The sequence below is a fragment of the Ornithorhynchus anatinus genome, chromosome 3, assembly GCF_004115215.2.
Source record: "Ornithorhynchus anatinus isolate Pmale09 chromosome 3, mOrnAna1.pri.v4, whole genome shotgun sequence".
Classification (NCBI taxonomy): Eukaryota; Metazoa; Chordata; class Mammalia; order Monotremata; family Ornithorhynchidae; genus Ornithorhynchus; species Ornithorhynchus anatinus.
Window position 1 is genome coordinate 137,071,546 of NC_041730.1, and position 16,128 is coordinate 137,087,673.

Genomic DNA, 16,128 nt, shown 5'->3' on the forward strand with positions numbered 1-16,128 from the left:
CCCCGGCTGGGGAGTCAGAGGTGGTGGGTTCTAATGCCGCATCCGCCGCTAGTCGGGTGTGTGACCTTGCGCAAATCACTTCGCTTCTCTGGGCCTCAGTTACCTCTTCTGTAAAAATGGGGGCAACCTGATTACCTTGTATCTATCCCAGTGCTTAGAACAGTGCTGGGCGCATGATAAGCGCTCAGTAAATACCAAGATCATGGCTATTGCTATCGTCGGCTGTGGGACTTTGGGCAAGTCGCTTAACTTCTCTGGGCCTCACTTACCTCATCTGTAAAAATGGGGATTAAGGCTGTGAGCCCCGCGTGGGACATCCTGATTACCTTGTATCCCCCCCCCCCAGTGCTTAGCACAGTGCTTGGCACGTAGTAAGTGCTTAAAAAATACCATTGTAAATTATTATTGTTATTTTTTGAAAAAAAACTTGCCATTCATTCATTCCTTCAGTCGTATTTAGCGAGCGCTTCCTATGTGCAACATGGCCTAGCAGATAAAGCGCAGGCCTGGGAGCCAGAAGGTCATGGGTTCTAAACCCGGTTCCCCCACTCTTCTGCTGTCTGGCCTTGGGCAAATGCATTCAGTTCTCTCGGCCTCAGTTACCTCATCTGTAAAATGGGGATGAAGGCTTTGAGCCCTCTGGGGGACAGGGACCGTGTCCAACTCAATTTGCTGGTATCCACCCCCGCGCTTAGTAAACTGCCTGGCACATAGTAAGCGCTTAACAGATACCATCTTTATTATCATTATAATTACATTAGAACGATCAATAATAGACAGACACATTCCCTGGCTGCATCGAGCTTACGGTCTAGAGGGGGAGGCGGGGCAGACTTAATATAAAGAAATACATGAATAAATCTTGTGGGAGCCAGACTCCCGTGAAATCCTAAGGTGACACAGACCGGAGAGGGAGAAGGGAAAAGAGAGCTTAATTGGAGAATGGCACGCTCATCTTCCCAGTCTATATTTTCTCATCACGGTTGCCAAGTTGGATAACGCTATTATTACAACTAATAATCATAATAATCAATAAATCATTAACTAATCCGTAGTGGGGTTATTATGGCATTTGTCAAGCACGAACTCTATGCCAGGCACCGTGCCCTGGGGTGGAAACAAGCAAATCGGGCTGGGCATAGTCTCTCTCCCCATTTTACAGATGAGGTGACAGAGGCTCAGAGAAGTAAAGTGAGTTGCCTAAGGTCACGCAGCAGACAAGGATTAGAACCCTTGACCTTCTGACTCCCATGCCCATGCTCTATCCAGTACACAATGTCAAACCGTCCTGGTTCCTTCCCAACCACGAGACCTCTGCGTTCAGCATAGAGGGAAGCAGCATGGAGTTTTCGTTTTGTAAATGAGATGCCCATCCCCTCGATTCTATTCATCGCCATCGTTCTCGTCCGTCCGTCTCCCCCGATCAGACCGTGAGCCCGTCGAAGGGCAGGGACCGTCTCTCTCTGTTACCGATTTGTCCATTCCAAGCGCTCTGCGCATAGTAAGCGCTCAGTACATACTATCGAATGAATGAATGAATGAACTTGACAAATCTCACTCATTATTATCATTATGATGTCTTGCTTCCTCCCCCGATCTGTACCTTATTTTAGTGTCTTTCTTCCTCACAAGATCGCAAGCCCTTGAAGGGCGAGAATCATCTGTGGTAATTCTATTGTCCTCGCCTAAGTGTCCTTTAGAGTGCTCTGCTCACGAGAAATGCTCCGTAAATGCAGTTTGTTCATTCGATGATATTTATCGAGTGCTTACTATGTGCAGAGCACTGGACTAGGCGCCTGGAATGGATAATTCGGTAAAAGAGACAGTCCCCGCCCTCTGACGGGCTCACGGTCTAATCGGGGGAGACGGACAGACAGGAACGATGGCGATAAATAGAATCGAGGGGAAGAACATCTCATGAAAACAATAGCAAATAAATAGAATCAAGGCGAGGTACATCTCATTAACAAAATAAATAGGGTAATGAAGATCAGTACAGTTGAGTGGACGAGCACAGTGCCGAGGGGAGGGGAAGGGAGAGGGGGAGGAGCAGAGGGAAAGCGGGGAAAAGGGGGCTTAGCTGAGGGGAGGTGAAGAGGGGGCAGAGAGGCAGCAGAAGGAGCAGAGGGAAAAGGGGAAGCTCAGTCAGGGAAGGCCTCTTGGCGGAGGTGACCTCTCAGTAGGAGTTGATAGCTTTCCTTCAGTGGGGTTGCGATCATGAGGGAGGGGTCCCAAAAGCTCGATTTTGTGGATTGCTCTTTGGCTGTGGAGGGTGTAGCTTATATATCTACAATTCTATTTATTTATTTTGATGCTATTGATGTCTGTCTACTTGTTTTGTTCTGCTGTCTGTCTCCCCCGTTCTAGACTGTGAGCCCGACGTTGGGTAGGGCTTGTCTCTGTTGCTGATTTGTACTTTCCAAGGGCATAGTAGAGTGCTCTGCACACGGTAAGCACGTGGCTCAGTGGAAAGAGCCCGGGCTTCGGAGTCAGAGGTCATGGGTTCGACTCCCGGCTCTGCCGCTTGTCAGCTGGGTGACTGTGGGCGAGTCACTTCACTTCTCTGGGCCTCAGTGACCTCATCTGGAAAATGGGGATGAACTGTGAGCCTCACGTGGGACGACCTGATGACCCGGTATCTATCCCAGCGCTTAGAACAGCGCTCTGCACGTCGTAAGCGCTTAACAAATACCAACATTATTATTATTAATAAATACGAATGAATGAATGAATGAATGAATGAATGGGATCTGGGAGCTATGAATGCTCTGTATGTTCTGTGTTTTCCTTTAGTTGTATGTATTTTGTGTGCTGTCTGCATACTGTGTGTTCTCTGTGGCCTATCTGTTCATTCATTCATTCATTCATTCAATAGGACTCATTGAGCGCTTACCGTGTGCAGAGCGCTGTTCTAAGCCCTCGGAATCTATTCTGCGTGCCCTGCGCGTTCGGTGAGTTGCGTGTGTTCTGCGTATGCTCGGTAAGACCCCTCCTCAAATCTGCTAAACTAGACCACGTCCCCCCTTCCAAGCCCTCCTGCAAGCCCCCCTCCTCCAGGAGGCCTTCCCAGACTAAGCCCCCCTTTTCCTCTGCTCCTCCTCCCCTCCCCATCACCTCGACTCCCTCCCTCCGCTCCACCCTCCTCCCTGCCCCACAGCCCTTGTGTGTATATATGTACAGATTTATTATTCTCTTAATTAGACCGTGAGCCCGTCAATGGGCAGGGACCGTCTCTATCTGTGGCCGATTCGTCCATTCCAAGCGCTTAGTACAGTGGTCCGCACATAGGGAGCGCTCGATAAATACTATCGAATGAATGGATATGTATATATCTATAATTCTATTCATTTATAATGATGCCACTGATGCCCGTTCACTCGATTTGATTTCTGTCTCCCCGTTCTAGACTGTGAGCCCGTTGCGGGCAGGGATTGTCCCTATTTGCTGCTGAATTCTACTTCCCAAGTGCTTAGGACAGTGCTCTGCACCCAATAAGCTTTCAGTAGATTGGAGAAGCAGCGTGGCTCAGTGGATAGAGCACGGGCTTTGGAGTCACAGGTCATGGGTTCGAATCCCGGCCCTGCCGCTTGTCAGCTGTGTGACTCTGGGCGAGCCACTTCACTCCTCGGTGCCTCGGTGGCCTCATCTGTAAAATGGGGATGAAGACCGTGAGCCCCACGTGGGACGACCTGATTCCCCGGCGTCTACCCCAGCGCTTAGAGCGGTGCTCTGCACACAGTAAGCGCTTAACAAATACCGACGTTATCATTATTGATAAATATGATTGAATGAGTTGAATGAGTGAATGAATGTATGTTCTGGGTGCTCCGTGCGTTCTTTGTGTTCTGGACGTTCCGTGTCTTTTCATTCATTCAATCGCATTTACTGAGCGCTTGCTGTGTGCAGAGCACTTTACTAAGCGCTTGGAAAGTACAGGTCGGCAACAGATAGAGACGATCCCTATCTGACAGCGGGCTCCCGGTCTAGAAGGTGGGAGACAGACAACAGAGCAAAACGAGTAGACAGGCATCGCTATCATCAAAATATAGAGAGAAGCAGCATGGCTTAGTGGAAAGAGCACAGGCTTGGGAGTCAGAGGTCATGGGTTCTAATCCCAACTCCGCCACTCGTCAGCTGTGTGACTCTGGGCAAGCCACTTCACTTCTCTGTGCCTCAGTTCCCTCATCTGTAAAATGGGGACTGTGGGCCCCAGCTGGGACAACCTGATCACCTTACATCCCCTCCAGTGCTTAGAACAGTGCTTTGCCCATAGTGTTTGACAAATGCCATCATTATGATCATTATGAAGTAGAACTGCAGATAAATGCACGTCACGAATGAAATGAATAGAGCAATAAATATGTACAGCTCTACACAAGTGCTGTGGGGAGGGGAAGGGGGAAGAGCAGAGGAAGGGAGTAGGGGCAAGGGGGAGGGGAGGAGGAGCTAGAGGGAAAGGGATAATGCCTTGGAACCACTCAGTTGGCTCTCTCCCCTCTACAGGGGAAGCAGCGCGGCTCAGTGGAAAGAGCCCGGGCTTCGGAGTCAGAGGCCGTGGGTTCGACTCCCGGCTCTGCCGCCCGTCGGCTGTGTGACTGTGGGCGAGTCGCTTCTCTTCTCTGGGCCTCAGTGACCTCGTCTGTAAAATGGGGATGAACTGTGAGCCTCCCGTGGCCAACCCGATGACCCTGTATCCCCCCCGGCGCTTAGAACAGTGCTCTGCACGTAGTAAGTGCTTCACAAATACCAACATCACTATTACTTGTCCTTCCTCTTCCCCCACCTCATCCCAACTCACACACTCCCCTCCTCCGAAGCCAATCCGCTCCCTCTGCCTCACCCTCGTCTCTCTCGCCAACCACCACTCGCCCCCATCCCCACTGAAATCACACCTCTTCCGCGAAGTCTTCCCTGATTAACCTCTCACCTCCCCATCGTGTTTCCCTCCTGACTGCGTCGCTCAAGTTCATTCCCCCGAGCACTTTCAGGGCTCACTGCCATGACACCCCCACCCCCCAGCACGGAGGTACATATGTTTATAACAATAATAATAACCACTGTGGTATGTGTTCAGTGCTTACCGTGTGCCAGGTAGTGTACTAAACGTTGCGGGGGGAGGCGGGGAGTACAAGCAAATGGTGTTGGATACAGTCGCTACCCCACATGGGGCTCACAGTCTTCACCCCCCTTTTACAGATGAGGGAACTGAGGCCCAGAGAAGTGAAGTGATTTGCCCAAGGTCGCAAAACAGACAAGGGGGAGAACCGGGATTAGAACCCATGACCTGCTGATTCTCAGGGCCATGCTCCATCGCTAGGCCAGGGCTCCTCTCTGTTTATACTCGTTTGCTTTAGTGTCTTTCTCCCCAGCCAGACTGTAAAAGCTTCTTCGGGCGGGGAATCGCGAACCTACTCTGTTGGATTCTCCCTAGCGCATAGTACAGTGCTTTGCGCACAGTAAGTCCTCGGGGAATAGGAATGATTGATTGAACACACTCCGACGCTAGCATTTTTTTTAACCCTCTGGCTTACTCCCCCCTGTATCTCATTCTAAGAGAAGCAGCGTGGCTCAGTGGAAAGAGCCCGGGCTTGGGAGTCGGAGGTCATGAGTTCGACTCCCGGCTCTGCCACTTGTCAGCTGTGGGACTGTGGGCGAGTCACTTCACTTCTCTGGGCCTCAGTTCGCTCATCTGTAAAATGGGGATGAAGACCGGAAGCCCCACGTGGGACGACCTGATTCCCCTGTGTCTACCCCAGCGCTTAGAACGGTGCTCGGCACATAGTGAGCGCTTAACGGATACCAACTAAACAAACAAAAAAATTCTTCTGTCTCTCTCCACCACTAAACTGCAAGCTCCTTTAAGGCAGCAATCACGTCTACTATAATAATAATCATTCCGATATTTGTTAAGCTCTTACTCTGTGCCCAGCACCGTTCTAAGCGCTGGGGTGGATACGAGATAACCGGGTCGTCCCACGTGAGGCTCACGGTTAATCCCCATTTTCCAGATGAGGGAACTGAGGCCCAGAGAAGTGAAGTGACTTGCCCACAGTCACGCAGCTGACAAGCGGCAGAGCCAGGATTTGAACCCATGATTCAATAGTATTTATTGGGCACTTACTATGTGCAGAGCACCGTACTAAGCGCTTGGAATGGACCATTCGGCAGCAGAGAGAGACGATCCCTGCCCAGTGACGGGCTCACAGTCTGATCTCTGTCTCCCCGTCCGTGCACTTTCCACCGAACCATGCTGCTTCTCTAAGTGAAGTGACTTCCCCAACGTCACACGGCAGACAAGTGGCGGAGGCGGGATTAGAACCCACGTCCTCTGACTCCCAAGCCCGGGCTCTTGCCACTTAAGCCATGCTGCTTCCATACTACACTGGACTCTCCCTAGGGCTTAGTAATAATAATAATAATATTCGTATTCGTTAAGCATTGCTCTAAGCGCTGGGGGAGATACAGGGTCATCAGGTGGTCCCCCGTGAGGCTCACGGTTAATCCCCATTTTACAGATGAGGTCACCGAGGCCCAGAGAAGCGAAGTGACTCGCCCACGGTCACCCAGCTGACAGGTGGCAGAGCCGGGAGTCGAACGCCTGACCTCTGACTCCCAAGCCCGGGCTCTTTCCACTGAGCCACGAAGATTTCCCAGTACAGGTCCCTGAATCCAGGCGAGCTCGCTGTGGGCAGGACCGGGTCTGTTCGTTGTTATGGTGTGTACTCTCCCAAGCGCTTAGTACAGTGTTTTGCGCAGAGTGAGCGCTCAATGAATACGACTGAAAGGAGAGTGTAAGCTCCATGATAGCAATCATCATGTCTACAGACTCTATTGGACTCCCCCGAGCACTTAATAGACAACTCTCCACACAGACCACCGCAAGCTCCTTGAAGGCGGCAATCCTATCTTCAAGCTTTTCTGCGCTCCCTTCACCCTAGCACAGTGCTCTGCTCAGAGTAATAATAATAATAATAATAATATTGGTATTTGTTAAGCGCTTACTATGTGCAAAGCGCTGCTCTAAGCGCTGGGGGAGATGCAGGGGAATCAGGTCGTCCCACGTGAGGCTCGCAGTTATTCCCCATTTTACAGACGAGGGAACGGAGGCCCTGAGAAGTGAAGTGACTTGCCCACGGCCGTGGCTCAGTGGAAAGAGCCCGGGCTTGGGAGTCGGAGGTCGAGAGTTCGAATCCCGGCTCCGCCACTTGTCAGCTGTGGGACTGTGGGCGAGTCGCTTCACTTCTCTGGGGCTCAGTTCCCTCATCTGGAAAACGGGGATTGACCGGGAGCCTCACGTGGGCCGACCTGATGACCCTGTATCTCCCCCAGCAGTCAGAACAGTGCTCGGCACGTAGTAAGCGCTTAACGAATACCAACATTATCATTACTACCCAGCTGACGAGTGGCAGAGCCGGGAGTCGAACCCATGACCTCTGACTCCGAAGCCCGGGCTCTTTCCACTGAGCCACTGAGGCCAGCTGAATGACCGATGGGTTGCTCCCTTCGTAGGTTCTCCTTCCAGAATCGAGAGCTGCTTGGCCCCCCTGTTGCCAGCTCAACTCGCAAGAGTAACAGCCATCTCCGCCCCAGCCGTGAGATTCGTCACAACCGATTTGGTGGAGCCAAGATCCGCAGGTATGTAAGTTTTAACTGCCTAATTTGGCTTCGAACATGTAAGGGGCGCTTAGGGGTACTTTTCCAGAAGCACGATTCTTCTACCACAAAATAATAATAATGATAATGTCGGTATCTGTCAAGCGCTTACTATGGGCAGAGCACTGGGGTAGACACAGGGGAATCGGGTCGTCCCACGTGGGGCTCCCGGTCTTCATCCCCATTTTACAGACGAGGGAACTGAGGCCCAGAGAAGTGAAGTGACTTGCCCACAGTCACCCAGCTGACAAGTGGCCCAGCCGGGATTCGAACCCATGACCTCTGACTCCAAAGCCCATGCTCTTTGCACTGAACCACGCTGCCAATCCTCATCCTTCTGAAATGCGAATTATTTCATTTTTTAGCATGGTAAAGACCTTTATTTTTTTTTTTACATGTGGGAAAGGCATTTAGCTCTATCTCAGCCCAGAGTCTAACACTGGATATTCAAAACTGGAAAACTGTGTTACAGAACACTTTGTTTCCCGAGCTGCCCATAACCTGCAAATGTTAATGTACGTGATGTTAATGTACAAATTAGCAATTTGTACATTATTTGTACAAATTTGCAATTTGTACAAATCATGTACGAATGTTAATGTACGAGAAGCAGCGTGGCTCGGTGGAGAGAGCTCGGGGTTGGGAGTCAGAGATCGTGGGTTCCAATCCCGGCTCCGCCACCTGTCTACTGTGTGACCTTGGGCAAGTCACTCAACTTCTCTGTGCCTCAGTGACCTCATCTGTAAAAATGGGGATTAAAAATGTGAGCCCCATGTGGGACCACCTGATCACCTTGTATCTCCCCACGTGGGACAATCTGATTACCCTGTGTCTACCCGAGCGCTTAGAACAGTGCTCTGCACATAGTAAGCGCTTTACAAGTACCGTAATTATTATTATTATTATTATTACTGCGAGACGTGGATCTGTTATGGATCTAGTAATCTGGGTCCTAACCCGGGTTCCGATCCCGGCTCTGCGACGTCCCTGCTGTGTGACCTGGGGGAATTTGCTTCGCTTCTCTGTGCTTCAGCTTCCTCATGGGTAAAACGGGGATTCAATCCCTGTTCTCCCTCTCCTTTAAACTGGGATCCCCATGTGGGACGGGGACTGGGACCCATCTGATCGTCTTTTATCTTTCCCAGCAATTTGTCCACTGTTTGGCAAATGATAAGGGCCTGGCACGTAGTAAGTGCTTAAAAAATGCCACCATTATCAACCTTCTATCATTATGATCACGGTTGTCGTCTGTCAATAAATCAATAAGATTGAGTGCTTACTCTGTGCGGGATGGTTGACCTGGAAGTCGGTCAGTCGTATTTACTGAGCGCTTACTGTGTGCAGAGCACCGTACTGAGCTCTTGGGAGAGGACGATGTAACAGTACGACGAATTTCCGGCCCACCGTAAGCTTAGAGTCTAGAGGAGGACGCAGACATTAATATGAATAAATAAATGACAGATATAGACGAGCGGTGTGGGGCCGGGACGGGGGATGAAGAAAGGGAGCGAGTCGGGGCGACGCAGAAGGGAGAGGGAGATGAGGAAAGGAGGGCGCGGTCAGGGAAGGCCTCTTGGAGGAGGAGATGGGCCTTCAAGAAGGCTTTAAAGCGGGGAAATATAATTGTTGGTTGGAGAAAAGGAAGGAGGGAGGGCGTTCCAAGCCAGAGGCTCGAGGTCGGCGAGAGGTCGGCGGTGAGTTAGATGAGACGGAGGCCCAGGGAGAAGGTGGGAATTAGAGGAGCGACGTGTGCGGGCCGGGTTGGAGTAGGGAGAGTAGAGCGGTGAGGTAGGAGGATGGACGGCTTTGTAGCCAGTTGTGAGGAGCTTCTGCTTGACGAGGCGGTGGCTGGGTAACCACTGGATGTTCTTGAGAAGTAGGATAAATGTGGCCTGAACGATTTTTTTAGAAAAATGATCCGAGCAGCTGAGTGGAGTCTCGTTTGTCACACACCTGTCAGCTGTGTGACTGCGGGCAAGTCACTTCGCTTCTCTGTGCCTCAGTCACCTCATCTGTAAAAGGGGGATTAAGACTGCGAGCCTCTCGCGGGACAACCTGATCGCCCTGTATCTCCCCCAGCGCGTGGAACGGTGCTCTGCACATAGTAAGCGCTTAACAGATGCCGACATTAATTAAGAATGGCCTGGAGGGGGGAGAGACAGGAGACGGGGAGATCAGCACGGAGGCTGATACGGTACATCCCCTTGATTCTATTCATTGCTATTTTTCTCGTCTGTCCGTCTCCCCCGATTAGACTGTAAGCCCTCAGTGGGCAGGGACTGTCTCTCTCTGTAACCGATCTGTCCATTGCAAGCGCTTAGTACAGTGCTCTGCACATAGTCAGCGCTCAATAAATACGATTGAATGAATAATAAAGGTGGAATAGGAGGAGTGATCATATTAACAGAGCAGAAGTTTGGATGGAGAGGAAAAGGTAGATTTTAGCGATTTTATGAAGAGGGGACGGACAGGATTTAGCGCTGGATTGAACGTGTGGGTTGAACGAGAGAGAGAGGAGTCAAGGCTAACGCCAAGGTTACGGGCTTGTGAGACGGGAAGGAGGGTGGTGCCGGCTACAGTGACGGGAAACTCTTTGGAGGACTGGTTCAATATGAATATTAATGCCCGTCTCCCCCTTCTAGACCGTAAGCACCTTGAAGGCAGGGAAAGTGTCTACCCACTATCTTCGGTTGTCTTTTCCCAAGCGATTGGTACGGTCGTCTGCCCGCAGTGAGCGCTCATAAATACCATTCGTGGATTAATCGATCAGTGATTTATCTTGTACTTCCCAAGTGGTTGGTGGAATATCCTGCACACTGAAGGTGCTCAGTTAGGAATAATAATAATAATAATAATGCTGGTATTTGTTAAGCACTTATTTGGTGCAGAACACAGTTCTAAGTGCTGGGGGAGATACAGGGTCATCAGGTTGTCCCACGGGAGGCTCACGTTTAATCCCCATTTTACAGATGAGGTAACTGAGGCACAGGGAATAGTGATAATAATGTGGGTATTTGTTAAGCGCTTACTATGTGCAGAGCACCGTTCTAAGTGCTGGGGTAGATACAGGGTAATCAGGTTGTCCCACGTGAGACTCACAGTCTTAATCCCCAGTTTACAGATGAGGCCACTGAGGCCCAGAGAAGTGAAGTGACTTGCCCACAGTCACCCAGCTGACAAGTGGCGGAGCTGGGATTTGAACCCATGACCTTTGATTCTCAAGCCCGGGCTTTTTCCACTGAGCCACGCTGCTTCTCATCAATCAAGAGGAATTCATTGAGCACTTACTCCTCTTCGCCGAGCATTGCCCCAAACACTTGGGAGAAGACAAGAGAGTGAGGAGTCATGATCCCTTCCCTCCCAGAGTTTACCAGACGAGAAGCAACGTGGCTCAGTGGAAGGAGCACGGGCTTTGGAGTCAGAGGTCATGGGTTCGAATCCCGGCTCGGCCGCTTGTCAGCTGTGTGACTTTGGGCAAGTCACTTCACTTCTCGGTGCCTCGGCGGCCTCATCTGTAAAATGGGGATTAAGACTGTGAGCCCCACGTGGGACAACCTGATTCCCCTCTGTCTCCCCCAGTGCTTAGAACAGTGCTTGGCACATAGTAAGCGCTTAACAAACACCCACATTATTATTATTATTATTATGACTCTGTGCCGAGCACTGTACTGAGTATGGCGTGGTGGAAAGAGCAAAGGCCTGGGAATCAGAGGACCTGGGTTCTAATCTTGGCTCTGCCACTTGTCTGCTGCGTGACCTTGGGTGAGCCTCTTATCCGCTCTGGGCCTCAGTTACCTCACCTGTAAAATGGGGAGGAAGACCGTGAGCCCCACGTGGGACAACCTGATAACCTTGAATCTGTCCCAGTGCTTAGAACAGTGCTTGGCACACAGTAAGCACTTATCAGATACCATCATCATCGCCGCCACCACCATCTGCAAAGTGGGGATTAGAATTGTCATCCCCAAGTGGAATATGGACTGTGTCCAACCTGATTTGCTCATATTCATTCATTCATTCAATAGTATTTATTGAGCGCTTACTAGGCGCAGCGCACTGTACTAAGCGCTTGGAATGGACGATTCGGCCACAGATGGAGACAATAACTGCCCAGTGACGAGCTCACAGTCTAAACAGGGGAGACAGACAGCAAAGCGAAACGGAACCGAACAAAACGAGACAACACCGACAAGATAAATAGAATCAAGGAGATATACACCGCATTAACAAAATAAATAGGGTAATAAATGATATATACAAATGGGCACAGTGCTGAGGGGAGGGGAAGGGGGAAGAGCGGGGGCGGGAGGGGAGTGGAAAGGGAGCAGAGGGCAATCTACCCCAGTGCTTAGTACAGTGCCTAGAACATAGTTAGCACTTGACAAATATCATAAATAAAGTTAGTAACCACCACCCCTGCATTCATGGAGTTTCTAATCTAGCATGGGACGCTGACACTAAACTGCATGTGTGGAAAGCAGCAGAGTTTAAAGATATATTCATTCTAATAATAATGATTATGCCATTTGTTCAGCTCTTAGCTAAGCGCTAGGGTGGATACAAGCAAATCGGGTCGGGACAATCCCTTTCCCACATGGGGATCACAGAAGCAGCGTGGCTCAGTGGAAAGAGCCCGGGCTTGGGAGTCAGAGGTCATAGGTTCGACTCCCGGCTCTGCCACTTGTCAGCTGGGTGACCGTGGGCGAGTCACTTCACTTCTCTGGGCCTCAGTTCCCTCATCTGGAAAATGGGGATTAACTGCGAGCCTCACGTGGGACGACCCGATGACCCTGTATCTCCCCCAGCGCTTAGAACAGTGCTCTGCACATAGGAAGGTCTTAACAAATACCAACATTATTATTTGGCAGGTGAGGGAAACGAGGACCACAGAAGGGAAGTGACTTGCCCAAGGGATGGAATTAGAACCCATGACCTTCTGACTCCCAGGCCTTTGCTCTAGCCACAGCGCTACTCATATAACCGTGTCTCTTTCCCTAGTTAGCCACCTTTCCATTGAGCTCCAATCAATCAATCAATCAATGGTACTTATTGAGCACTTACAGAGCACTGTACTGAAAACTTGGGGCGGGGGGGGGGAATACAATAAAGTAAACAGTAAATCCTTCCTTCGTCCCTCACTTTACGCTGTCTTGATTGAAAAAAGTAAAAGCCACCTGCTTAGAACTATTTAGATTGCCTATAAATCGTTCCAGGCATTTGATCGATAGGTTTTTTTGTTCAGAATCAAATGAGGTACTCTACCCAGCCGTATTTTTCACAAGTTGAGACAAACCCTGATGTTATTTTCTTACACCTTTTCCCGTAAACCAGACAAGCGTTACCTTTGTTTCCATTTTCTTTACCACAAACATAAAAACGTTCAACGTCTTCCATAAATCATTTCCCGTTCTCCATTCCCGCCTTCATCGCTTATTAAGAGAGCGATTTTAACAAAGGCCGGGAGTGATCGGTGTTAGTCGTTCATGCTCGACAAGGATAAGCGAACAGCAGTTTTCTGGTCGGAACAATTCATCTCTTTCACTTGTCATAATTTCTAATGGGAAAATCAAACCTCCAGCGGGTAAAACAATCAGGTTGAGACTTGGAAACGCATGGCGGGTGTGATCCTCACTAGGGTGGTACGTGGTGGCTCAATTCACTCCTTTTGAAGCTTTATGGGAGAGAGCGAAGAGGAGTCGTTAGAAATCCTGCCAAATCGTAACTGCCTTCCAAGTTTACGCCAGATTTGTTCCCCGCAAGCCTGCCTACCTGCTCTTCAAAGCACGGAGAGAAACGCTGGTATTTCTTCACGTCACTATTTTTGGGGAACCAGTGCTGGTCCAACAGAAATTCAAGATAAAGTAATGATTTCCTGTTACAATTTAAGTATAAATGACAAATTTAAGTTCAAATGAGAAGCAGGGTGGCCTAGTGGATAATAATAATGATGATGGTGGCATTTGTTAAGTGCTTAATATGTGCAAAGCACTGTTCTAAGAGCTAGGGGGGGATACAAGGTGATCAGGTTGTCCCACGTGGGGCTCACAGTCTTCCCAGAGGAGGTAACTGAGGCACAGAGACGTGAAGCGACTTGCCCAAAGTCACACAGCTGACTAGCAGCGGAGCGGGGGTTTGAACCCATGACCTCTGACTCCCAAGCCTGGGCTCTTTCCACCGAGCCACGCTGCTTCTTGGGCCTAAAAGTCAGGGTCTGTCACTTTCTGCTGTATGTCCTTGAGCAAGTAATTTAACTTCTCTGTGCCTCAGTTACCTCATCTGTAAAATGGGGACTGTGAGCCCCACGTGGGTCGGGTTGTGCGTCAAACCTGATCAGATTGTATCTTGCCTGGCACATGGCTAGTGCGGAAGCAACACTTTAAAAAAATAATCAATGAGTGGCATTTACTGAGAGCCTACAGAGTGCTAGGCAGTTTACTAAGCACTTGGAAGAGTCCAATAGTAATAATAATAATAATGTTGGTATTTGTTAAGCTCTTACTATGTGCACAGCACTGTTCTAAGCGCTGGGGTAGATACAGGATAATCAGGTTGTCCCACGTGAGGCTCACAGTTAATCCCCACTTTATAGATGAGGTCGCTGAGGCACAGAGAAGTGAAGTGACTTGCCCAGAGTCACACAGCTGACAAGCGTCAGAGCCGGGATTCGAACCCATGACCTCCGACTCCCGAGCCCGGGCTCTTTCCACTGAGCCACGCTGTCCAGCTGGAGCAAGACTGATTTCTCCTACCTGCAAGGAGCTTATGGAATAATAACGTTGGTCTCCGTTAAGCGCTTTGCTATGTGCAGAGCGCTGTTCTAAGCGCCGGGGTAGATACGGGCTAATCGGGTTGTCCCACGTGAGGCTCACAGTAAATTATAACTCCTGGCATCATTCGGCAACTGGTGTGATAGATTTTTAAAGACCCATGTTCTAGAATGGGCTTTAGACGCTTTGTCCGAACGATAGTAGCGGTTGTAATGATGATAGTGATAATGTTCGTTAAGCACCTACTGTGCCCAGAGCACTGTGCAGAGCACTGGACAGAAACACACGGGTGAGAATTAGCTACGGTTTCTGTCCTTTGGGGCGCTCACGGTCTAAGAATAATGGGGAGAGAGGGGATCGGTGCCAGCCAGATGGGAGATGATAGAAACGGAGAAACGATGGGAAAGTCACGCTGAACGATAGAATGGGAGCAACGGGGACAACGGCTCTTCACCTCTCAGAGTTCAGAGGTGGAGAAAGGGTCCCGGCAACACTCTCGACCTGCCCTTCTCAGGATGAAGCGAGGGGCTACGGGGAAATCTCGTTGGCTTGGCTTGTGGGGTGGGCCGCTGCTCACCCTTGGCCGCCATTCTCCCGCCGTAAAGGGGAATCAGCGGGTGGCCTATTGGCCCATGAGTTCTAATCCTGGTCCTGCCACATGGCTGCCGGGTGACCTCAGGCCAGTCACTTCAGTTGCCGCTGTTTTTACGAGACCTTCTTCCCTTCGACTCTATCCATCGCCACCGTTCTCGTCCGTCCGTCTCCCCCGATCGGACCGTGAGCCCGTCGGACGGCCGGGACCGCCTCCGTCCGTTGCCGACTTGTTCATTCCGGGCGCTTGGTACAGTGCTCTGCACAGAGTAAGCGCTCGATGAATACTATTGAATGAACTTCACTTCTCTGCGCCTCAGTTCCCTCATCTTGAAAATGGGGGTTAAGACTGTGAGCCCCCTTGTGGGACAGGGACTGTGTCCAACTTGATTTGCTTGCATCCACCCCAGTGCTTAATAATAATCATAACAATAATGTTGGTATTTATTAAGCGCTTACTAGGTGCCGAGCACTGTTCTAAGCCCTGGGGTAGATCCAGGGTCATCGGGTCGTCCCACGTGAGGCTCACAGTTCATCCCCATTTTCCAGATGAGGTAACTGAGGCCCACAGAAGTGAAGTGACTTGCCCACAGTCACACAGCTGACAAGTGGCAGAGCTGGGATTCGCACTCATGACCTCTGACTCCCAAGCCCGTGCTCTTTCCACTGAGCCACGCTGCCTCGAGTGCTTAACGAATATCATATTAATAAAAAATGACAGGCAGGGCTCTACTCCTCTTGATTGTAATTTCCTTGTGGTCGGGGAAAGTGTCTACCAACTCCGTTATCTTGTGCTCTTCCGGGGGCTTAGTATAGTGTTCGGGCACAGAGTGAGCGCCCGGTCGGTACCATTAATGGATTCATCGGTTAATCTGTCTCACGCTGCTGGTGTATTTTCACCCTTTGGGGGAGGGAAACATTTGGTGAGGTGGAGAGATTATTAGATGAATACATTAGCCAGCGTGGCTCAGTGGAAAGAGCCCGGGCTTGGGAGTCAGAGGTCATGGGTTCGACTCCCGACTCTGCCACGTGTCTGCTGTGTGGCTGTGGGCGAGTCACTTCACTTCTCTGGGCCTCAGTGACCTCATCTGTAACACGGGGATGAAGACCGGGAGCC

At 50.3% G+C, this 16,128-nt stretch overlaps 1 protein-coding gene across 2 annotated transcripts in view; it reads left to right on the top strand.

The window, feature by feature from the left end:
• Positions 1 to 16,128, top strand: part of TCERG1L (transcription elongation regulator 1 like) — a 268,833-nt gene that overhangs the window by 155,600 nt on the left and 97,105 nt on the right. For both annotated transcript variants that reach the window (XM_029059313.2, XM_029059314.2), the window contains exon 5: positions 7,510 to 7,635. In XM_029059313.2, coding sequence (XP_028915146.1) covers positions 7,510 to 7,635 — 126 coding nt within the window. The remainder of the gene's footprint in view (positions 1 to 7,509; positions 7,636 to 16,128) is intronic.